Source organism: Cheilinus undulatus, linkage group 4 (genome assembly GCF_018320785.1).
Source record: "Cheilinus undulatus linkage group 4, ASM1832078v1, whole genome shotgun sequence".
Lineage (NCBI taxonomy): Eukaryota > Metazoa > Chordata > Actinopteri > Labriformes > Labridae > Cheilinus > Cheilinus undulatus.
This window is the reverse complement of record NC_054868.1, coordinates 3,062,471-3,081,872: the sequence shown is the minus strand read 5'-3', so window position 1 is coordinate 3,081,872 and position 19,402 is coordinate 3,062,471. Positions and strand designations below refer to the sequence as shown.

Genomic DNA, 19,402 nt, shown 5'->3' with positions numbered 1-19,402 from the left:
GTCACTGACTCTAGCCTCTGTTTCAGCTGTCGGAGCCATTTGAATTTTTTTTTGTGCACACATCAGATAAATAATCTATCTAGCTGAGTACTTTATCATATTAACAGATTATCCAACAAGTCTGATCTTGTTTTTATCTAATCTTTAAAATTGTTTATCGGCATGTCATCTGATTTTTAAACATTTTCTTGGATGCCCAGAGAACTTTACATTTTTATTTTTCATCAAAACTGTTCCACTTTATGTCTACAAAGCTCTGGTTTGCCATTGTGATGTTCTGTTGTTGAAATATTCCTGTTCTCCTTCATTTATACCAACTCTCTGTAATTTCAAACATCCTGGGAATATAGCTATGAAGTACATTATTTGTGTTTTGTACATCATAAAACTATAAATCACACAAGTAGAGGAGCTGCTTGTTAACAAGAAAGGCAAGCAAAAACTTTGAACCACAGTTGTGTCTCAAAATGTGCAAAATTTGCAGTGACAGTAGGAAACCTCCCTTAGGGGGCCCCACTTGACTTTAATGACTGTATTTTGCATGTCTAGCCCTATATGAGTAGAAACTTCATCGACAGCTTTAGCATTATGATGTTTTTTTCTCTGACTTTTTCATGTTCGTCATATTTATATTTTAAACTTACAAACTCTGAATATGTTGTTTGAGCAGATATTTTGAAAATAATACAGGCGTAATCTCTAAAAGTAATAAAAATGTATACAGGGCAGGGTATATTTTTGTCAGATGATTTATTCATAGTTTAATATGGATGACTGTTGGTTGAAGGGTTTTCTTAATTTTTGCCAAGAGCAAAAATAAATATTATTATTTTTAAAGTGTTTGCTTCATGATCATTAGAGCCATTAACAATTATTAAACATTTCTAATTTAACGTGGTACAGTTTTGTTAAGAGAAAAGTGTGCCCTTTCGGGAAATACCTTCTACAAACACTCATAAAACGGGACTGAAACATTACTGAATTAATACATTTAGTTGAACAACTTTATTTTATTCCGAGTGGGAGCCCTTTTAGATTAAATGCGCCTAACTACGATTTAAAACACTCGTCCTGAATGACCTCTGCACCCCTTCTACTCGATTTAAATGAGGATTTCTTCACAAATGTACTCACCGCAAACAGCGGATGTGAACAAAGCTAACAGGAACTAACCGCAGTTAGAAGGGAAGTTACTTTCAAATTAAAAGCGAAATTTATTTCTATCTTCGTCTTATTGAAGCGATTTAACAGAAAAAATGTATCAACATAGAAAGGAAAATGTGTTCTGTACTCAATACACAACTTTAAACACAAAGAATTCCCCCTGAACGACAGAAGGTACATAAATAATAAAATAAATGACTTATTTTGAATAGAAAAACCGGAAGTTGCTTGTACACTACTAGCGAAGCGTCAAGCTAGCCCAGAGAGCATTCATTTTACGCTAACGGAGCTACACAGGCCTATTCGGGGTCGTGTTACCCGTTTTATTTTGAGTCAGAAAGTTTAAGTGAAAATGGCGCTGCTAACGCCGTTATTTGCTTTCTTGTACCACCTACCGCAGGTCTACAAGTGGCTGCTGAAGCCTTATTATATAGCCTCTCTGTTCATGTCTGTAGCCTTTCTAGCTGTCCGAAAGACGCCCGGTATCTGCGACCATCTGTCCACACAGCGAGAGGACGGCAACTCCTGCGACTTCGACTGGGTCTGTAGAAAAATCTACATCTGCTCTTTTAGAGGGATTACTACACAATATGTAGCTAATGGCAACTTTTCAGTGCTTGAATAAGGGGTTTGTTCGTTGGACAGGCTTACAGCCTGGGCCAGCTGACATTGGCTATAGAGGAGAGAACGGCAGGCCAAACTTCATTCAAAAAACTGAAGATTTACATTCTTTCTGTCGTCTATCGAAAAAAAATGCACTTTAACACCTCATTTATATCGTTCTCTAATCAATTAAGTCGATATATGGCCATCGGCATGCATAGACTCTCGTTATTGTCGTTTTAGAAAATAAATATATGCCTTTATTTAGTCGCATTGCGCTTTTGATAACTGGTGTCTGGGTAGCTAGCTATCGTTAGCTCGCTAAGGTTAGCACAGCAGAATTAAGGGTCATCTTTAGGGTCATGCTTGGAATGATATAGGCCGAATGAACCATAGGATCCTAAATAAACAGCAGCAAGTCGTGTATCTTACACTGCGAGCTAAATTCCACTTCCAACTGCAGCACAACGTTAAATTCTTGTGTTTGTTGATGGAGTTTGGTGTGACATTGAGAGTGCATACGTGAAAGGAAGGGTGGCCCCTTTCATAGTAGCTGTTGGAGAGGAGATGCTTGTTTTTGTATGCGCACCTGCACCTCTCAAGGTCGCCTCGAAACAACACAGCTGATTTGAAGAGTTGTGGTGCTGCCATGATGACAGAATTTAGACTTTTGTACGATTTTGTTAGAAGAAATGATACTGATGCCTGTTTCAATAGAACTGTGACAAAAATTAGAGTTCTGGACCAGACTGGGTGTCTACCCACAGTTGGAAGGTTGTGGTTTTGATCCCCAGCTCCTGCATTTTAGTTTCGTAGGTGGTGTATATCAGTATGAATATCTGTGTTTGAATGGGATGATATTCTCCATAGTAACCCCATTAGTGTGCGGAGTAAAAGGATGTGAATGGGTAGGTGTGACCTGTAATGTAAAAGCACTTTGACTAGTCAGACGACTAGAGAAGTGCCACACAAGCTCAAATGTGTAGATAGATTTGCAAATGCAAAAAAAAAAAAATTAAATAATGAACAATGCAGTGAAACTGTAGATTGTGCACGGCAGAAGTGTTGCAAAAGTCTCCTTCAAATAGATAGCCAATGGAGAGCAGTGTTAATTTCATCGACAGCCTTTTTTTCCATGACGAAAACTAGACTAACACTAACAAAAATAGATCTGTGATGACTAAAACTGACAAAAATTCAGTTTAGTTTTCATCAAGGTGACTAAAACTAGACTAACATGTAATGTAGTTTTCATCGGACATTCAGAATCCATAATATTTCTCCAGTGTAGGGGAAATCTGTCCAAAAACAATGCATCTGTGTCCATTCTGCCTCTCAGCTGTAGAGAGCAGGGACCCCAGGTTTGACAGAGTGCAGAGAACACTCTACCATGATTTGGTACCAGATTTAGGCAAGAAAATAAATGCTTGGGCTAAATGTAAAGACTAAAATTAGAGGACTTTTTATGGACTAAAACTAGACTAAAATGTTTTGAGTTTTCGTAGACTAAAACTAGACTGAAGCTAAAAAGCATAGAAATGACTAAAATGTGACTAAAACTAAAATACATTTCATTTAAAGACTAAGACTACAATTAAAATAAAAAATAGCTGCCAGAATTAACACAGATGGAGAGGCTCTCTTCAGTTCTACCTGATGATTTGTGTATTTTCAAAACTTGAAGCAAAAATACTAAATCATCTTCAGTCATTATTACCTAAGTCCAAAGTTACAAATTAGTCCACAGTTTTACTGATCTAAACACACATCTGTGGACCTTTGTATGGACTTGCAAATCTTTGCTGATTTTGGCACTCATCATTTGTGTATCAGAGTACATGTTTGCAAATCTGTGCATGGATCTGTGTAGTTAGTTAGTAGTTAGTAGGGTTGGGAAATCACTTGCGAATTAGATTAAATTGCAATATGGCCTTCTGCAGTTCACAAATGGCCAAGGCTGCGATATTTCTTTAGCTTAAAATGTGTCAAAATACCAGTTTAACACTTTCTGCAGCAGATGTTTTATGCACATATTGCAAACTTTCAAGTTTTTTCAGAATAAACATTTTACTTATTTAAAATGCTCTGGACATGATGTAGGTTATAACATCAAAACTTATTGCTTGCATTATTGAAAAATATATAACAAGAGGAACTTAAAATTAATCGCATATTAAATCGCAATCACAATATTGGGGGGAAAAAATCGCGATCAGATTATTTTCATGAATCGTTCAGCTCTATTAGTTAGATAGTTTTGCAACAATAATAGCTCCATAAACTCTCCCCAAAGACTCCATTTAGGCGAGTTAAAATAATGCCTTAAAAATAAGAAACAGCAACACATAGGCTACATGTATACACATCAGTTAGACCCAAACTGTTGTAATTATTTTATGCTACACAGCCTCCATACCTCACTTTGACCTGGAAGTCAAGCATTAAAGTGTTTAGCATGGCAGAAGTCACGCTGTCATCTCACTAAAATATCCATAGAAGCAAAGGGACAGCGTGCATTAAATATTTGTGCCAAAAATAAAGCACAGAGCTCAACTACTGCTTAACATGTGGCTCTTTTGTGATGATTTGTGGCTCTTTATATTCTTCATTTGAAATATTTTTCCCCCAGAAAACCTTTAAAAAAGGAAACTTTGACCTCAGAAATTATCCATTGCAAGCTACATTGAAAAGTTTGTATCCCAATCTTTAGCAGTTGGCTTTGTCAACCTTTATTTTTTTTCTGTATGTTTCTATTGCTCTTATTTGATTTTTTCCCCCTTTTTTTGCCCTTTAAATCTGTTTTTACTGCTTTTTAAGCCCATTTTTTGCCATTTTTATACCATTTTTGCCCTTTATCACCAGTTTTTGCCTTTTATCCAGCCTTTTGCTATTTGCTTTTTTTTTTTTACCCTTTTTTTGCCATCTTTTGCCACTTCATTTTTCCCATTTTTTCTGCTCTCTGCTGCTTTGTGCACATTTTAGTCTCTTTTTTGCCACGTTTTACTGCCTTTTGACTATTTTTGCCACTTTTAACTCATTTTTGATCCATTTTTGCCCCTTTTTTCCCCATTATTCACCCAGTTTTCCCATTAATGCCCATTTTACCCCTTTTCACCCATTTATTTGCTAATTCTTTGCTGCTTTTGACCATTTTTGCCACTTTAACATATTTGTATTGCCACTTTAACCCATTTTTGCCACTCTTGGCTCTTGTAAAGATATTTATCTACAATTTCGCTCATTGGTTGCGCAGGGTTGAGTAACACTGGTATGGAGTGTTTATTAAATGTGCCAAGCTGTAAATTTCGTCCATGCTTTTTACTGCTCGGCAAAAAACCAGTTTACCACCAGCATAAAGAAGGTCTGTAGTAACTGGCTGGAAGCTGGCAAATCTTAACCTATTTTAGAGGAAGTATTGGGGCTTTTCAGTAAACTGATACAGGAGCAAGGACGGTAATCCAGTTAAATATCCTAATTGAGCTCATAGCTCCCCTTTACTTAGCATCTAAACGTACTGAGTGTTGCGTTGTCTACTGCCTGAACAGAAACGTGTCTACTGTTAACATGCTGAATGAAAATATGTTGTTCTGAAACCTGAATGTAAACAGACTGATTTACTGTCATGTTTGTGTCCACAGAGAGAGGTGGAGATCCTCATGTTCCTCAGTGCCATCGTCATGATGAAGAACAGACGAGCCAGTGAGTGTCGTCCTTCTTTGTTCTGGGAAAGAAAAAGTGCCGCATCATGATAATGTCATGTCCAAACGCCAAGCATTTGCCATAATAGTATATCACTAAACCACGGCCACCATTAAGTTCTTGAGAGAAATCCCGCCTTTGTCTTTACCCACTTTTAAAACAAAGCATTGAATGGAAATGTAGACCCTGAATGTTAACTTTTACCATATTTAGTTCAATAATTATGTAAATCTGAAACACCATTCAGCAGCTAGAATGTTTTAGAGTGCTGCAGGGAACATTTGCAGCAGTATAGACTTAGCTGTTGCAGCTTGAATCGGAACAGCTGACTGTGTCGCCTGCAATTCAGTTTATGTCTCCGACAATCAAGGCATGTCGTGTGCCTCAGCAGCCCATTGCTGTTTTGCTCTGCTTATACGAGGTGAAATCAGTTCCTCTTATTAAGGTAACTGCTCTGGGAATAACCAGGAGAGATGAACAAAAGGACTGTCTCCTCCCTCAAGCTCACAGCGTAAATTGGCGTTAACCCCCTGTGTGTCTGTTGTCCTGTGAATGGCTCCAAAGTCTGGATCCTCTCATTTATTTGTGTTTTCACTTCTTTGACAAAGGCAAAGAAACCAGAGCTTGGGCTAGGAAATATTGCCTAAACAGGTTTAATACTTAACTTTCCTGAGCAAAACTGCAACAGAACCACAAGGATTAGAAAGAAGATTAATATTCTGTACTAATCCATTCACCATGGATGGCAACCACGAGGATAAAGAATAAAAATAATGCTTAACTGGTTGCCTGGTTGGTCTGTGAGAAACACAGCATGTAGTCAGACAATGCCTTCACTCTTCACACCACACTCAAATGCATGTGTGTGTTTAGTTGTCTGTGGGTGAGGGAGACAAAGCGAGCCGTTGCCAGACCTGCTTCTGACCTGGTGTTTCCATTTGGTTTGCCTGAACTCAGTAGAAAGCCCGTGGAGTGCAGCGGAGGAAATTTATAAGAGAATCAAAATCTAAAATCTTCAATGATTCAAATCTGGATTTTCTGCAGAAACAATTAAATGGATAAAGCTGAAGATCTCCCAGGCCTAGCTGAAGCACAGAGAGTCATGGCTCTGAGAGTGCTGATGTGTTTCTCCCAGTTGCAGTGTTGTGAATGAACAGGCTTTCAGACTGTTGCAAGGCAGCATGAGCAGTTGTTTCAGCCCGTCATCACTGGGACACCTCCCTGAGTTTTGGATAACAGCTGAGCATCATTGTCCTCTGCTTAGTTAGATGTTATATGGCTTGTGGGAAAGCAAAAACATAAATGTTGTCTCTGTATGTCTTCATTTCAGTTACGGTGGAGCAGCATGTTGGTAACATCATCCTGTTCAGCAAAGTGGCCAACGTCATCCTGTTCTTCAGACTGGACATCAGGATGGGACTGCTTTATCTGACACTCTGCATAGGTCAGTGCAGCCTTTACTGTCACACACAAAACAAACACTCACCTACCCTATCCTGATCCATCCAGGTCCTAAAACCCTGGGCCTACTTTGAAAGGTTACTAAAATTTTCACTGCTTCAATTCAACATCAGTAACACATGCTTTAAAACATTACAGCCTTTAGCTTTCAGTTATCTGTTGTATTGGAAAGAAAAATTACATAAAAACCTTCAGAATTTTAGTCAGGTTTTAACAAAAAGCTACAGTGAGAGAGAGAGAGAGTGACAATGGTCTGTTCAAACCCAAAGTCAGAAACCAATGTTTCTCAAGTCCTTTTGGACGCTTAAAGCCGCGTTATCACCAGGTGGTCCAGTATAATGGAGTACAGTTTGGTAAGCTACACCCCAAAAGAGTTTGCACTGCAGACACCCATGCCTTCACTTGGTGAGTGGACTGGAGAGGCAATGGATGTGCTGCAAATGCAGAGAGAGTCTCTGTTGTTCCAGCTTCTGAGTGGCAGGAATCTATAACTGGTGACAGAAATCAGTAGGGAGTAAGCAGGAAACGGCTTTATTCCAGCTAAAACGTGACGTCTTTTTTAGTAACAGCATCTTGTTGATGTTCACTGCAGTCAGTCCAGATCCTCAGCTAATAGAATCTGTTTATAGAAATGTTTGGAGCCAGAACTGTACAATAATGTGTTTTAATTAAACACACAAGATGAAGCTGGACTATCACAGTAGATACAAGAAGCATTCAGTAGGTGATGAATTTAATCTGAATTCAACTCTATGCTCCTTCCTCTGACCTTAAAGGAAATTAAGACCTTAAATTTCAGCAAATCAACCATATGGGGAAAGTATATATAATGTATCTAAAGACAACAGATTATGTTGAATAGCTGTTCAAATAGTCCCACAGTCTCTGTTCTACAGAGATGGATTTATAGGGGAAAGACTTAAAAATGGTCAAGCCCATCTATCACAGATTAAATAAGGTAGCCTTTGTACATTTACGTGATTTCTATTTGGTTGAATATTTAAGTTATTTCTGTGAACGTTCCATGAAGTTAAAAGGGGCATATTATGCAAAAATCAATATTTCAGGCCTTTCTAACAGAAATATTTGCCCCTGGCCTGTCCACAATCACTTCAAATATCAGAAAAATCCAATCCCAATCCCTTCTCCTTCTCCACTTTTCAGAAAATGTGTGCTGAAACAAGCTGTTCTCAGATTTTACCCTCATGACCTCATGTGGGGAGTAAGCACCGCCCCTGGGTTCGGTTGGCCCCCACAGTTGGAAGAAAGTTCCGCCCTCCTCTCCTGATCTTTATCTCAGCTGCCAGCTGAGATGCTGGATGGCTCAGTGGGTTACCCTGCTGGCTTTGGTCTGTGAGAGTGATGGTTCATATCCCAGTCAGGTCCTAAACTTTGGATAGAAGTGTCTGTAGAATTGTAACATCAGGAGTGCCACACCCATTTCCTGAGAGGGGTGTGGTCAGGGGCGGGGTCAGACAGCTCAATAACATTTAAAGCCACAAACACAGAAACAGCTCGTTGTGTGCAGGGCTGAAACAGAGGGCTCTTTAGACATGCAAAAATCAAATACTGTAGTGTTTTTTTAGCAACAAACTTCACAGGCATGTTTTTGGGGACCTCTGAGAACAATATAAACTTGTCTTAAAGAGGTTAAAATGTTTCCCCTTTTAGGTATCTGACAGTTTAACAGTGTGTATGACATGATATAAAAGTTGAGAGCAGTACTGTGAGAATTTGTTACATTTAAAATAAACATAAGATCTAACTGTTGTTAGGATCAAATGAGATTGAGTAAGAAATCTTGGGTATGACGATCTCTATTTAAAATAGGCTTCAGAACAGATTTCCAACCACAGCGTGATCTTTTCACTGGTTACCCAAAATAAAAACTAAGTAAATGAACAGTTGAAATATGGAGAATCAACTGATCTGAAGCTTCAAATTCACAAAACTTTATCATCAGTTCGGTTTCAGATGAGCAGGGCTGATATGAGCCTTCAGGCTCTGCTTTGTGTACTTAAAATCACGGCCACATAAATGTCAGGAAACCTAATTTATTACTATATATATATCAATGACTACAGTCCAGGAGACAGTATGGATCTCAGTTAAGTCCAAATATCCCTAATTTCAGCAGATTTTAATCTGTTTTCTCCCATCTTCTTCCACTCCTCACAGAGCAGACAGATATGCGTTGTCTCTCAGCACAGCTGAGGGTAGACGTCAATGTAAACCCTCTCTTGTGCGTGTAGCTCCACCCTTTTGGGACAGCAAGGTTAGTTTGACCCCCCCATGGAAGGGTGCCAAAAAAGTAGGATGGTATGTTTTGGTCATTTGGGACCCTTTCCAGTTTTTGATAGAGGAAACGCAAGTAAATGCATACCTCACTGTACCAAAGTTGATCGGACCGCTCCGGGGGAAATGACCCACTAGAAAACCCAATATCCGATTCTTGATCTCCAAATACAGACAGAGAGCAGTCTAAACGGCACAAAGAGATTGACAAATTCACTGCTCTCGCCTGCTTGAGAAAAAAAATATAAAAAATGCAACAAAGAGCAATTTTAGAGAGTTTTCAGGAAATGAGGAACTCTTTTTGAAAGACATCCTGTAACACATGTAGAAACTAGATCTACTGCCTGGTGGTTCTAAGCCTCCATAAGGTATAAGTGGGAGGGCTTGGGTGGTTTCTGTGTTACTGGGATTCATAGAAATCTTGTTCATCTTGTGTTGTTTTCTTGTGTCTCAGTGTTTCTGATGACCTGTAAGCCTCCTCTCTACATGGGACCAGAGTACATCAAATACTTCAGTGACAAAACCATCGATGTGAGTACAAGAGAAACAGCTGTTTCTGTTTCTGACTTCAGTTCTAACATCATTCACAAGCATGTGATCATTTGTGTTTGTGTTTTTGTTCAGGATGAGCTGGAGAGAGACAGCCGTGTGACGTGGATCGTAGAATTTTTTGCTAACTGGTCACCGGAGTGTCAGTCCTTTGCTTCAGTCTATGCTGATCTCTCTCTAAAGTAAGACACTGCCCCCTCAGTTAAAAAAAGGCATGTCCTCTGACACACGCACAGCTCAAAGTTTATTTTCATGTTTCAGGTACAACTGTGCCGGCCTCAAGTTTGGCAAAGTGGACATCGGACGATACGGAGAGGTTTCAAAGAAGTACGTAGCATTTCAGTTTCTTCATTGAACAAATTAAAAGCTAGATTCATGTGAAAATGTTATCTTATGAGGATTTATTTCTGCTCTGTAGGTATAAGGTTTCCACGTCCCCGCTGTCCAAACAGCTCCCCTCCCTGGTCTTGTTTCAGGGGGGAAAGGAGGTGATGAGACGCCCCCAGGTGGACAAGAAGGGGAGAGCAGTATCCTGGAGCTTCACTGAGGTCAGACTTGACAGTAAACTTCAGATCTGAGGCTGCTGGTGATAAAGGAAATCTCCCACTGAGATGTTTCAGCCTCATTTCAAGGGCAGAGTTTTCATTTACGTACAGAACGGCCGTACTGAATGCATCCAAGCTGTGCAGTAACAGACCGCTCACCCACCTCCAAACAACTCCTTTGCTTTGAAAGACTTCTTTTCAATTAAAGCTGATCTTCAGGCACACTCACACATCTACGGGCAGTTTAGAGTCACAAATTAACCTACCAAGCATGTCTTAGTCCAAGAGTGTCCAAGCTTTTTCCACTGAGGGCTACATACAGAAATATATTATAAGAACGTTGGGACAACTTTAATACCCACAAGATGAGGTATATGGCATTGAGCCAGTCAGAAGCAGAATAAAGGAGTATTAATTTTGGCAGCTGTTTTTAATTTTAGTCTTAGTTTTAGTCGTTAAATGAAATGCATTTTAGTTTTAGTCACATTTTAGTCATTTCTATCCTGCTTAGTTTTAGTGTAGTTTTAGTCTACGAAAACTTAAAACATTTTAGTCTTGTTTTAGACCACAAAAAGTCCTCATGTTTTAGTCTTTACTTTGAGTCCAAGCATTTATTTTCTTGCTTAAATCTGGTACCAAATCCTGGTAATGTGTGGGGTCCCTGCTTTCTACAGCTGAAAGGCAGAAGTGATACAGCTGCATTGTTTTTTGACAGAATTACCCACAGTGGAGAAACATCAGGGATTTTGAATGTCTGATGAAAACTATATTACATTTTAGTCTAGTTTTAGTTATCTTAATGAAAACTAAACTCAGTTTTTGTCAGTTTTAGTCATCACAGATCTATTTTTGTTAGTCTTAGTCTAGTTTCTGTCATGGAAAAAAGGCTGTCTGGGAATATTTTTAGTCATAGTTTTAGTCAACGAAATCAACACTGGAATAAAGGAGGAGCTGGGGTGGAGGAGGGTTGCAAGAGCAGCTTACAGAGAGTGTAGCCAGGCAAGTGAAGTTTAAATAAGGCAGCATTGGAGCGATTGGACAGTAGCATGTTTAGAGCAAATCAGCTGATGAGGGCTTGAGTTAGATTAGCTGACTGGGGTAGAGCTTGACTCCATGGCCTGCCTGAACTAACGATAAAAGCTCGATTTAATGGCTGACAAGGCAAATAGAGAACAACTTCCAGGTCTTTGGGGACACCAATCAGATTTCAGGGGCGCTGTTTGGCCCTACCTGCCACTGTCTCAGCCCCTGGAAAATCTTTGGTACTGCTATTTACTACCAAAACTCATCAGGGAGTCAGAAAGCAAGATATTATTATTTTGATTGCTAATGTTCAAATGTGGGCCATGTTTCATTTTATTTCTGGAATTTGCTGCGGCCAATAAAGATTGGACACAGGCCACAGTTTGGACACCCCTGTCTTAGGTGACAGGAGGAAGCTGGAGTACCTGGAGAGCATCCACACATGCATGAGGAGAACAGGAACTCAGGAAAGGCCCTGACTGAGCGGTGAACCAGGAACCTTCTTGCTGTGACTTATTGAGGGAAGTTTTTATTGAAAAGACTCATCTAATCAAAAAAGCAAGTAAGCTATGAAGGCAGGCAGAGCTGGGCCACCTGTCGTTGTGCAGCTTGGACACATTCAGAGGGATTGCACCGTTGATGAGGTGCTGATATCCATGCAGGAGTGTCTAGCTCTTGACGAGGAATCCCTGCTATGTGGAGTGAAGCCACAGGCAGTGGAAAGTGGTGGGGGGTTGTTACAAGGCTTAGTAACAAAAGTATTCATCAACATTATAAACAGCCTTTTTAAATTTTGCATCTATTAATCTTCCAAACTCAGACAAACCGTCATCACTAACCGCCTGTTCGTCCCGCCATCAGGAGAACATCATCCGAGAGTTCAACTTGAACGAACTCTACCAGAAATCCAAGAAGCTCAACAAAACCAAAGGAGACAAGCTCAGCCAGTCACAGTTCCCCCCTGTCCCCGAGGAGGATGAGCAAGAGCAGCAGGGCGGCGACGCCCAGGAGGAGGAGCCTGAGTCCAAGAAGGACAAATAAAGACGGTTTGTGTCTTTCAGCTCGGACTTCTCCTGGATCGTAACGTGGCTGCTCAAAGAAAAACACCGCTATCAGCATTGAACAACCTCCTCCGTCTGCTCCTCCTGGAAGTATTATAACACAGAAAATGAAAAACATCTGTATATTTTATGTTCTTGACCCACTAGAGTCCCTGGACTATTGTTCTGTTCTTTATTTAAACTTTAGAGATCTCTACCCCGGTGCAGCTGCGAGTGTTCTGGTGTTTTCCTGTCATTAGAGAACAAATCATACATTTTAGCGGAGGAGCAAACTGGAGCTTTAGCAGCATGTTGACATGATAAAACCTGGTCCAGCGCATCAGCATCAGGTCTGGAAACGGGCTGTGCAGACGTACAGACCAGAGGGATGGACTATGAAGAGGGAAGAAGGGGTTATGTTGAGCCAAAAGTCAGAGTTTGAGGGTGGTTTCACGTTAGGCAACCAGACTTTGGGTTCAGATTGGAGTACAGTTGACCTCAGAGTCTGGTTCCCTGGTTGATGGGAACACAAGCGCGCCCTCCTCTGCTGAGTCTGCCAAGAGCACAGACCACGGAAGATTTGAATCAAACTGTGCATGAGAAATGGGTACACATCAGCACGTAGAGCTTTAAAGTCACTCTGAACTGTGGATGGTCCTATGTGTCCCCATTTAAATTGTTTTAAACCGGCTAGTCTAAAGAGAAGAAAATACTTAGAAAACAGTCAAATTCATCACAGGGTCACTCACATCACACCTGTTAACATTAGCAGCTAGCTCTGTTAGCCTTTGTTCCTCTTTGCAAACTAATATCCTGCTTTGTGACTTCTTCACTTCAGTTGAGTGCAACCCTTGATAGCCTACATGCCACTTTATTTCCATTTATTACTTAAAAACGGCCATACCAGGCTTGTCCTACCACACGCTAACTGCAGAGCTTCTCATATTTACATGAAGTGCCATGGGAAAGGTCAGACAGGAAGGCAGCAGCCATTAACTGAAGCTACAGCGGCTTCTCGTGGCGGGAGGTTCATCACAGTTTAAAAGGGCATAGTAGACCGGGATTTCAAGGGGGGATTGTGGACAGGCCAGGGGCATATATTTTTGCAAGGAAAGCTTGAATGGAGTGTACTTTGCACAGTATGTGACCTTTAAATCAATGTTTATGACATAACGAGGGAGAAAATCTGTTAAAAAGTAGCACTGACAGCCTGCTCCACTCTGCAGGAACACTGAAACAGTTTAATGGGTGACGAGTAAGCGAGAGGGAGCGTATCAATGCACAGGTGGAGGAAAAGAAGCAATTATTTTGATTGATCATCTGCTTTAATGCAGCTCAGTTTACCTATGAAGAGAGTGAACAACACTGCAGACTGTAGTCTGTTAACAGAGTGATGATCTCCCAAAAAGCAGTGTTCAGTGCAGTCTGCTCCTCATCTTCACTGTCATGATGATCAATGGGCCACGTCAATAAAAGATGCTTCATTTCTGAATTGTTTTAATGCCATAAATCTGTTCAGAGGAGATCTAAATGTCATTTAAAAGCGTAATTATAGCAGCCTACTCATTAAAAAGCTGTCAGGTTTAGATGTCACAGGATAATGAATATAGCTGATGGGCGGGGCAAGGCTCAGGCGGGGTCTGGCTGCAAGTTTTGGATCATCTAAGCTCTACTTTCTTCCCCATGGACCCACAGAGGAGGGAGGCGTGGCAGTTGTGCTCTGGCTCCTAATGTGAAACCGCCATAGTGTCATAAAACTGTTTTTTCATGTATGCTACAAAAACGTCCGATCAAACGGTGCGCCGGCTCTATCAAACTTTCTTCATAGTTCACTCCTCTGAGCGCACTCTGTACAATGAAGCTGTGACGTCAGAGCGAGCCGAGCTTTCGCTGAAAGGGAGCGATGAATGTGATGCTACTTTAATATTTGTGATTCAGATGTTCTATTTTATGCAACTAATTTAATTCAGAGTAGATTTTTTTAATGATTATTTTATGATTAACCGTATGTTCTAAGATGTAACACACTGATATCTCTTGTTGCTTTTATGACAGCGAATTCCTTCAGTGTTCGGATGCTTGCAGAGAGAAAGGAAGCAGGTTTTTGACACAAAAGCTGAAGCAGAGACCCTCCAAATATTTGATTTTCTTCAGTTTGTGCAAAGATCTGTCCTGGGTCACTTTGGTGAAAACTCAGACTGTTTTATACCACAGCAGCAAAAGGGAAGTCAACCTCCAGCTCTCAGCTGACCAGTTTACTTCCTGGGGTCTGGTGCATGGACAAATTTCATACTAGGAATCTGAAGCATACTTTACAGTCAATATGATGTCTAACCGAAGACACCCAATATTAATTTCTAGTTTTTAAACAACCAGAAATTGCAGGTAATTTTCTTCAAGCACATTGTACCCAGTTGGCAACCTTTCCGGCCACGCCATTCCGGCTACCTGCTGTATTTGTGTTTGTATGAAGGAGTGTTCAGGAACGGTGCCACTAATGTGAAAGCAGACCAGAGGGGAGTACTGGTGCCTGATCTGACAATGGCCTCTGGTCTGTCCAAATGCTTAATCTCTTGATGAGGCCCGCTGACAATTCTAATTTTTCAGAGATACATTTTTTTTTTCCATTCAACTTCAGAATCCAGGCTTTAATTTGACTTTTTATCTTTAATCTCAGAATTCTGAAGTTAATCTCAGAATTTTGGCTTTAATCTCAACATTCAGACTTTAATTCTGATTTTGATCTCAAATTCTGGATTTGAACTCAGAATTATGATTTTAACTTCAGTCTGACTTTTTATCTTTAATCTCAGAATTCTGAAGTTAATCTCACAGTTTTGGCTTTAATCTCAACATTCAGTATTTAATTCTGATGTTAATCTCAAATTCTCAGATTTCCTTGCTTGATTCTCAGAAATCTGGCTTTGATCTCGGGACTGTGACTTTAATAATTCTGACTTTAATTTATGGTGTTGATTCCAAAATTATGGCTTAAATTCTGACTTTATCCCAGAATCTGTGACTTTCAATCTCAGAATTTTATTTAATCTTTAAAGTTTGACTTCATTTCTGACTAGAATTTCAGTTTGTTTTTTTTTTTGTTTTTTTTTTTAGAACCTGTGAATTTAATTCTGACGTTGGTTTCAGAAATTTGCTTTAAAATTTGACCTAAACTTCCTGAGACCTGAGCTTTTCTTTGGAAGGCATTTTTGGTTTCTCCCTCTTATTTGGGATAAGTAGGGTCTGATCCGTTAAAATATCAGCCCTGTCTTTGAAAAGGAATTTCTTGGAAATTTTCTTCTCAAACCCCCAACATTTCCAAAAACCTAAAATTCATGTGAAACTTCTTGAACACATTATTTAAGTATCCCATAAAAAATACCACAACATTTATCCAAATTCCTTAAAAACTTCCAGGGAAATGATCCCTCCAGGGATATTTATATTCCCTCAAATCTCCATGAAAATTCCGGAAAAATTCAAAGGACAAACCCTACTTCCAAATTCCTAACCCAACTCCCCAAAAATTACAAATTAATTTCCCAAATTTCGATAAAAATGGAAAAAGGAACGAAAGAAAAAAACAAAGTAATTCCCCAAATTATTCCAACATCTAAAGCAAATTTCTTAAACCTCCATGGATACTCTGGACAATTATCCCAAAAATTTAAGTAGCAAAATTATAATTAAGCCAAAATGTGATGTCCACACATGTGCATGCAGGGTCTTAGGAGGTTAATCTGAGAATTTTGACTTTAATTTTAATATCAGACTTTTCGCTTTTATCTCTGAAATCTGTCTCTAATCTCAGATGTTTTACTCTAATCTCAGAATATTGACTGTAATTTCTGCATTATATAAAAAAAAATTTATGTCAGAGTTTTTTCAGTGGCCCTGATCATCTTCAGTAAAGTTTTATTGGTTAACACTGTTTTTTTTTTTCAGATTCACACACTCCTTCTTTTATTTGTATAATAGGTATTTGGATCCGTTTTGTGCTTTTTAATGATAACAATGTTTAGGTTTTGAAACGCCATGATGTGGACTGTCATGGGGACTCTGAGATTACATTTTAATGTTTTAATGTGACCAGACAGACTTTTATTGCAGATGCAGATGTGGGAGCATGTTTGCAGCGTCAAACTGACCGCTGGTTTTTAAGACTAAAAGCTTCACATTCCAGATTAGTTTGACAAATCAGATGTTTTCTTTTGAGCTGCAGGGTTGGATAATTAAATGTTTTTTTCCCTCATTATTTTTTAACTTTTCTTTAACATTCCTAATTTTTATTCCTTTGCTGTTAATTTTGTAATCATTCTGTTTAAAGACGCTGTGAGTTTATTCCTTTAATCCTGATTTTGTTACTAAACTGTTCATATTTTTGGCATGACTGCTTCACTTTGGTCAAGTTTATTTCATTTCCAGTGCATTCAAATACCAGTTTGTATTTTTACTTCTTTATGTGACTGAAATCTGCTGGAAACACCTCAAAAGGTTTTTTTTTTTGTTTTCATGCAATAAAAAAATAAATATATATGCACAGCCTTCGTTCTGAGTATAATTAAGAGGTTAAGGTCTAAGGCACAGGTGTCAAAACTAAGGCCCAGGAGCCAAATCCGGCCCGTGGTACAGTTGTATGCAGCCCGCAAGAGCATACGCTCTTTCTATTCTGACTGGCCCAGCAGTATGAGGTCTGCAGATTTCCTCCAGTATAAACGTGTAAACGTTACCTTGATGATTTAAAATTCCCTTTTCAAGTAAAAATATCTGAAAAAAAAAGAGTAAATAAGTTAGATAAAAAGTCAGGAAGGTGGGAAAAGAAATTAATAACGTCATTTCATATTTGCAATTTTGCATCTCACAATTCTGACTTAAACTTACGATTTTGACTTTTCCATGTTTTGACTTTTTTATACTATATTTTAACCCTCAAGATTCACAGTTCAAAATTCTAAGTCATATTTTTACCCTCTAAACTTATGATTTTGACTTTCTATCTCAGTTATTTGCCTTTTAAAAACATTATTTTGGCTTTAAATTTCATGTTTTGACCTTTTGAACTAATAAGTTTTACTTTATCTCAGACTTTGAACCTTAAACTTAGCATTTTTTTTTTTTTATCTCAGAATGATTTATTTTCCGTGTTATTTATATTTTTCATATTTTACTAATGGTGAAAATGAGGTTGACAGTTTATGTGTAAATGTTGACCTTGTTAGGCTCTTGTTAGGTAAGACCTTAATTCAGAATTCTGCGACTGACTTTCACAATCCTGGCCTTAGTAGTCCGGCCCTCAGGACGTCTCACTGAAGCAGATCTGGCCCCAGACTCATTGAGTTTGACACCCCTGGTCTAAGGGCATGATATTGACATCATATTGGTATCTGTAAATATAAGCCTAAAAGGTTTATTATCATAATGGCAGCTGATATATCCTGATTTGGATTGGGTTTGTTTATATCTCACTTCAAGTTTCAGCATCAAAATCAATCAATTGATCTTTACAGCTCCAGTTTATAACCAAAGTTATCTCGTCACTACAAAGAGCAGGTCTGGGCTGTTCTCTAAAGCTCCAGGTGTGTGGACGGACAAGGAGAACAGAACAAAATATCCACGTCTTAAGTGGACTACGATTAAGTCTCAGGATTAGGAACACTGAAAATGTTTCATGGAAAAACAACTTTTTTCTTATTCTGATATTAATTTCAGAATTCTGAGAAAAAACTGTTGGACTTTCAGAATTACCTAGGGACCTCTGGTAATTTGTAATAATCTGTAATTTGCTGAGTAAAAATGACTGATCATGTTTCAGCACACAGAGGTCCACGGGTAATTCTAACCTGTATGAATCAGTATCTCTGTAATTTAGGGTGGTGATTTTCTTTTTTTTTTTTTTTACAGTCCGTGCGTTTTATTTCCTGTCCCTTTTTCTGATGAGAAATAATAGATTGTGTAGGGGATTAACAAAGTTTTGCCAAGTAAAGGTTATATATAGTGCTACTCTTTCAGTACATTTCAGTTTTTGTTAAAAATGGCTTTATTTTACTGAACTGAAAATTCTGCTGTCCAGTTGAGCATGTGCACACCGCTGGTCTCTTCATCACTCAGCATTCCTGCCCTGCTTTCTACAGCTTCTCTACAAATGCCTGATCTTATACTAGTATTGTTTAGCCAGACATTTCATGCATACCACTCACCATTCAGTGGTTTAAAGTAACAGGAGAGGTTCATATTTAACATGAGACGTCTCCTTTTCTCATACCAGAGGGATGCTTGACTTTCTCCTCTGTCTGATCAGCTGCAGATACACAGGTGGCATACATGACCTCCATGAGTAATGGGAGAGTTAGAGGAAATATTTCACTAGTTTATGAGTCACGGACAGCTTGCTAAAGATCTTAAAAAATGTTAAAGTATACGGAGAGAGAAAACACTTGAGCTCATGTTGTCTGTTGAAAACTTTTAACGGTCTGTATTGGACACATGCAGGAAATGTCAACTGGAGAATGCAATGTGCACAGTATTTTATTTTCTTTTGCATGAACTTTGAAATAAAAATTCACTGTGCATTTTCATTGCTGCAACCATGCATCATCCTTGTTTTGCCTTCAGAAATGTCTGTAAATTTGAGAGCATTACAAACTTTGCCTATTCTGTGGGAAAGAACCCACCAAACACTGACATCAGGGGATAATTCATAGATGATCAGAGGTCCAATGTCAGTTTTCTGGGACTTTACAGTCAAAATTCTTACTTTGATCTCCGTATATATATATATATATATATATATATATATATATATCCCCCCCCCCCCCCCCCAAATTCCAATTATAAAAGTCAGAATCCTGACTTAGTTTCCCTCAGAAATTGATAAAAAGGCTGTGTCCATTTTTTTCCCAGTGGTCCTAATTCTCTCTCTCCATACAGAGGTGATTTTATGGATGAACACCCCAACACTAGGGGGCAGCACCTTCACAGCAGCCCTGACTCTCAATGATAAAACTCTGACCCTTTGAAGTTTTT

General features: G+C 39.0%; 1 protein-coding gene across 1 annotated transcript; it reads left to right on the top strand.

The window, feature by feature from the left end:
* Positions 1–1,434: 1,434 nt before the first annotated feature.
* Positions 1,435–16,926, top strand: tmx2b (thioredoxin-related transmembrane protein 2b). Its single transcript, XM_041785182.1, has 8 exons — positions 1,435–1,705; positions 5,406–5,466; positions 6,797–6,910; positions 9,677–9,753; positions 9,847–9,953; positions 10,033–10,098; positions 10,190–10,319; positions 12,201–16,926. Exons 1-8 carry the CDS (start codon positions 1,517–1,519, stop codon positions 12,378–12,380), a joined length of 924 nt encoding a protein of 307 aa, XP_041641116.1. The 5' UTR covers positions 1,435–1,516; the 3' UTR covers positions 12,381–16,926.
* Positions 16,927–19,402: the final 2,476 nt, after the last annotated feature.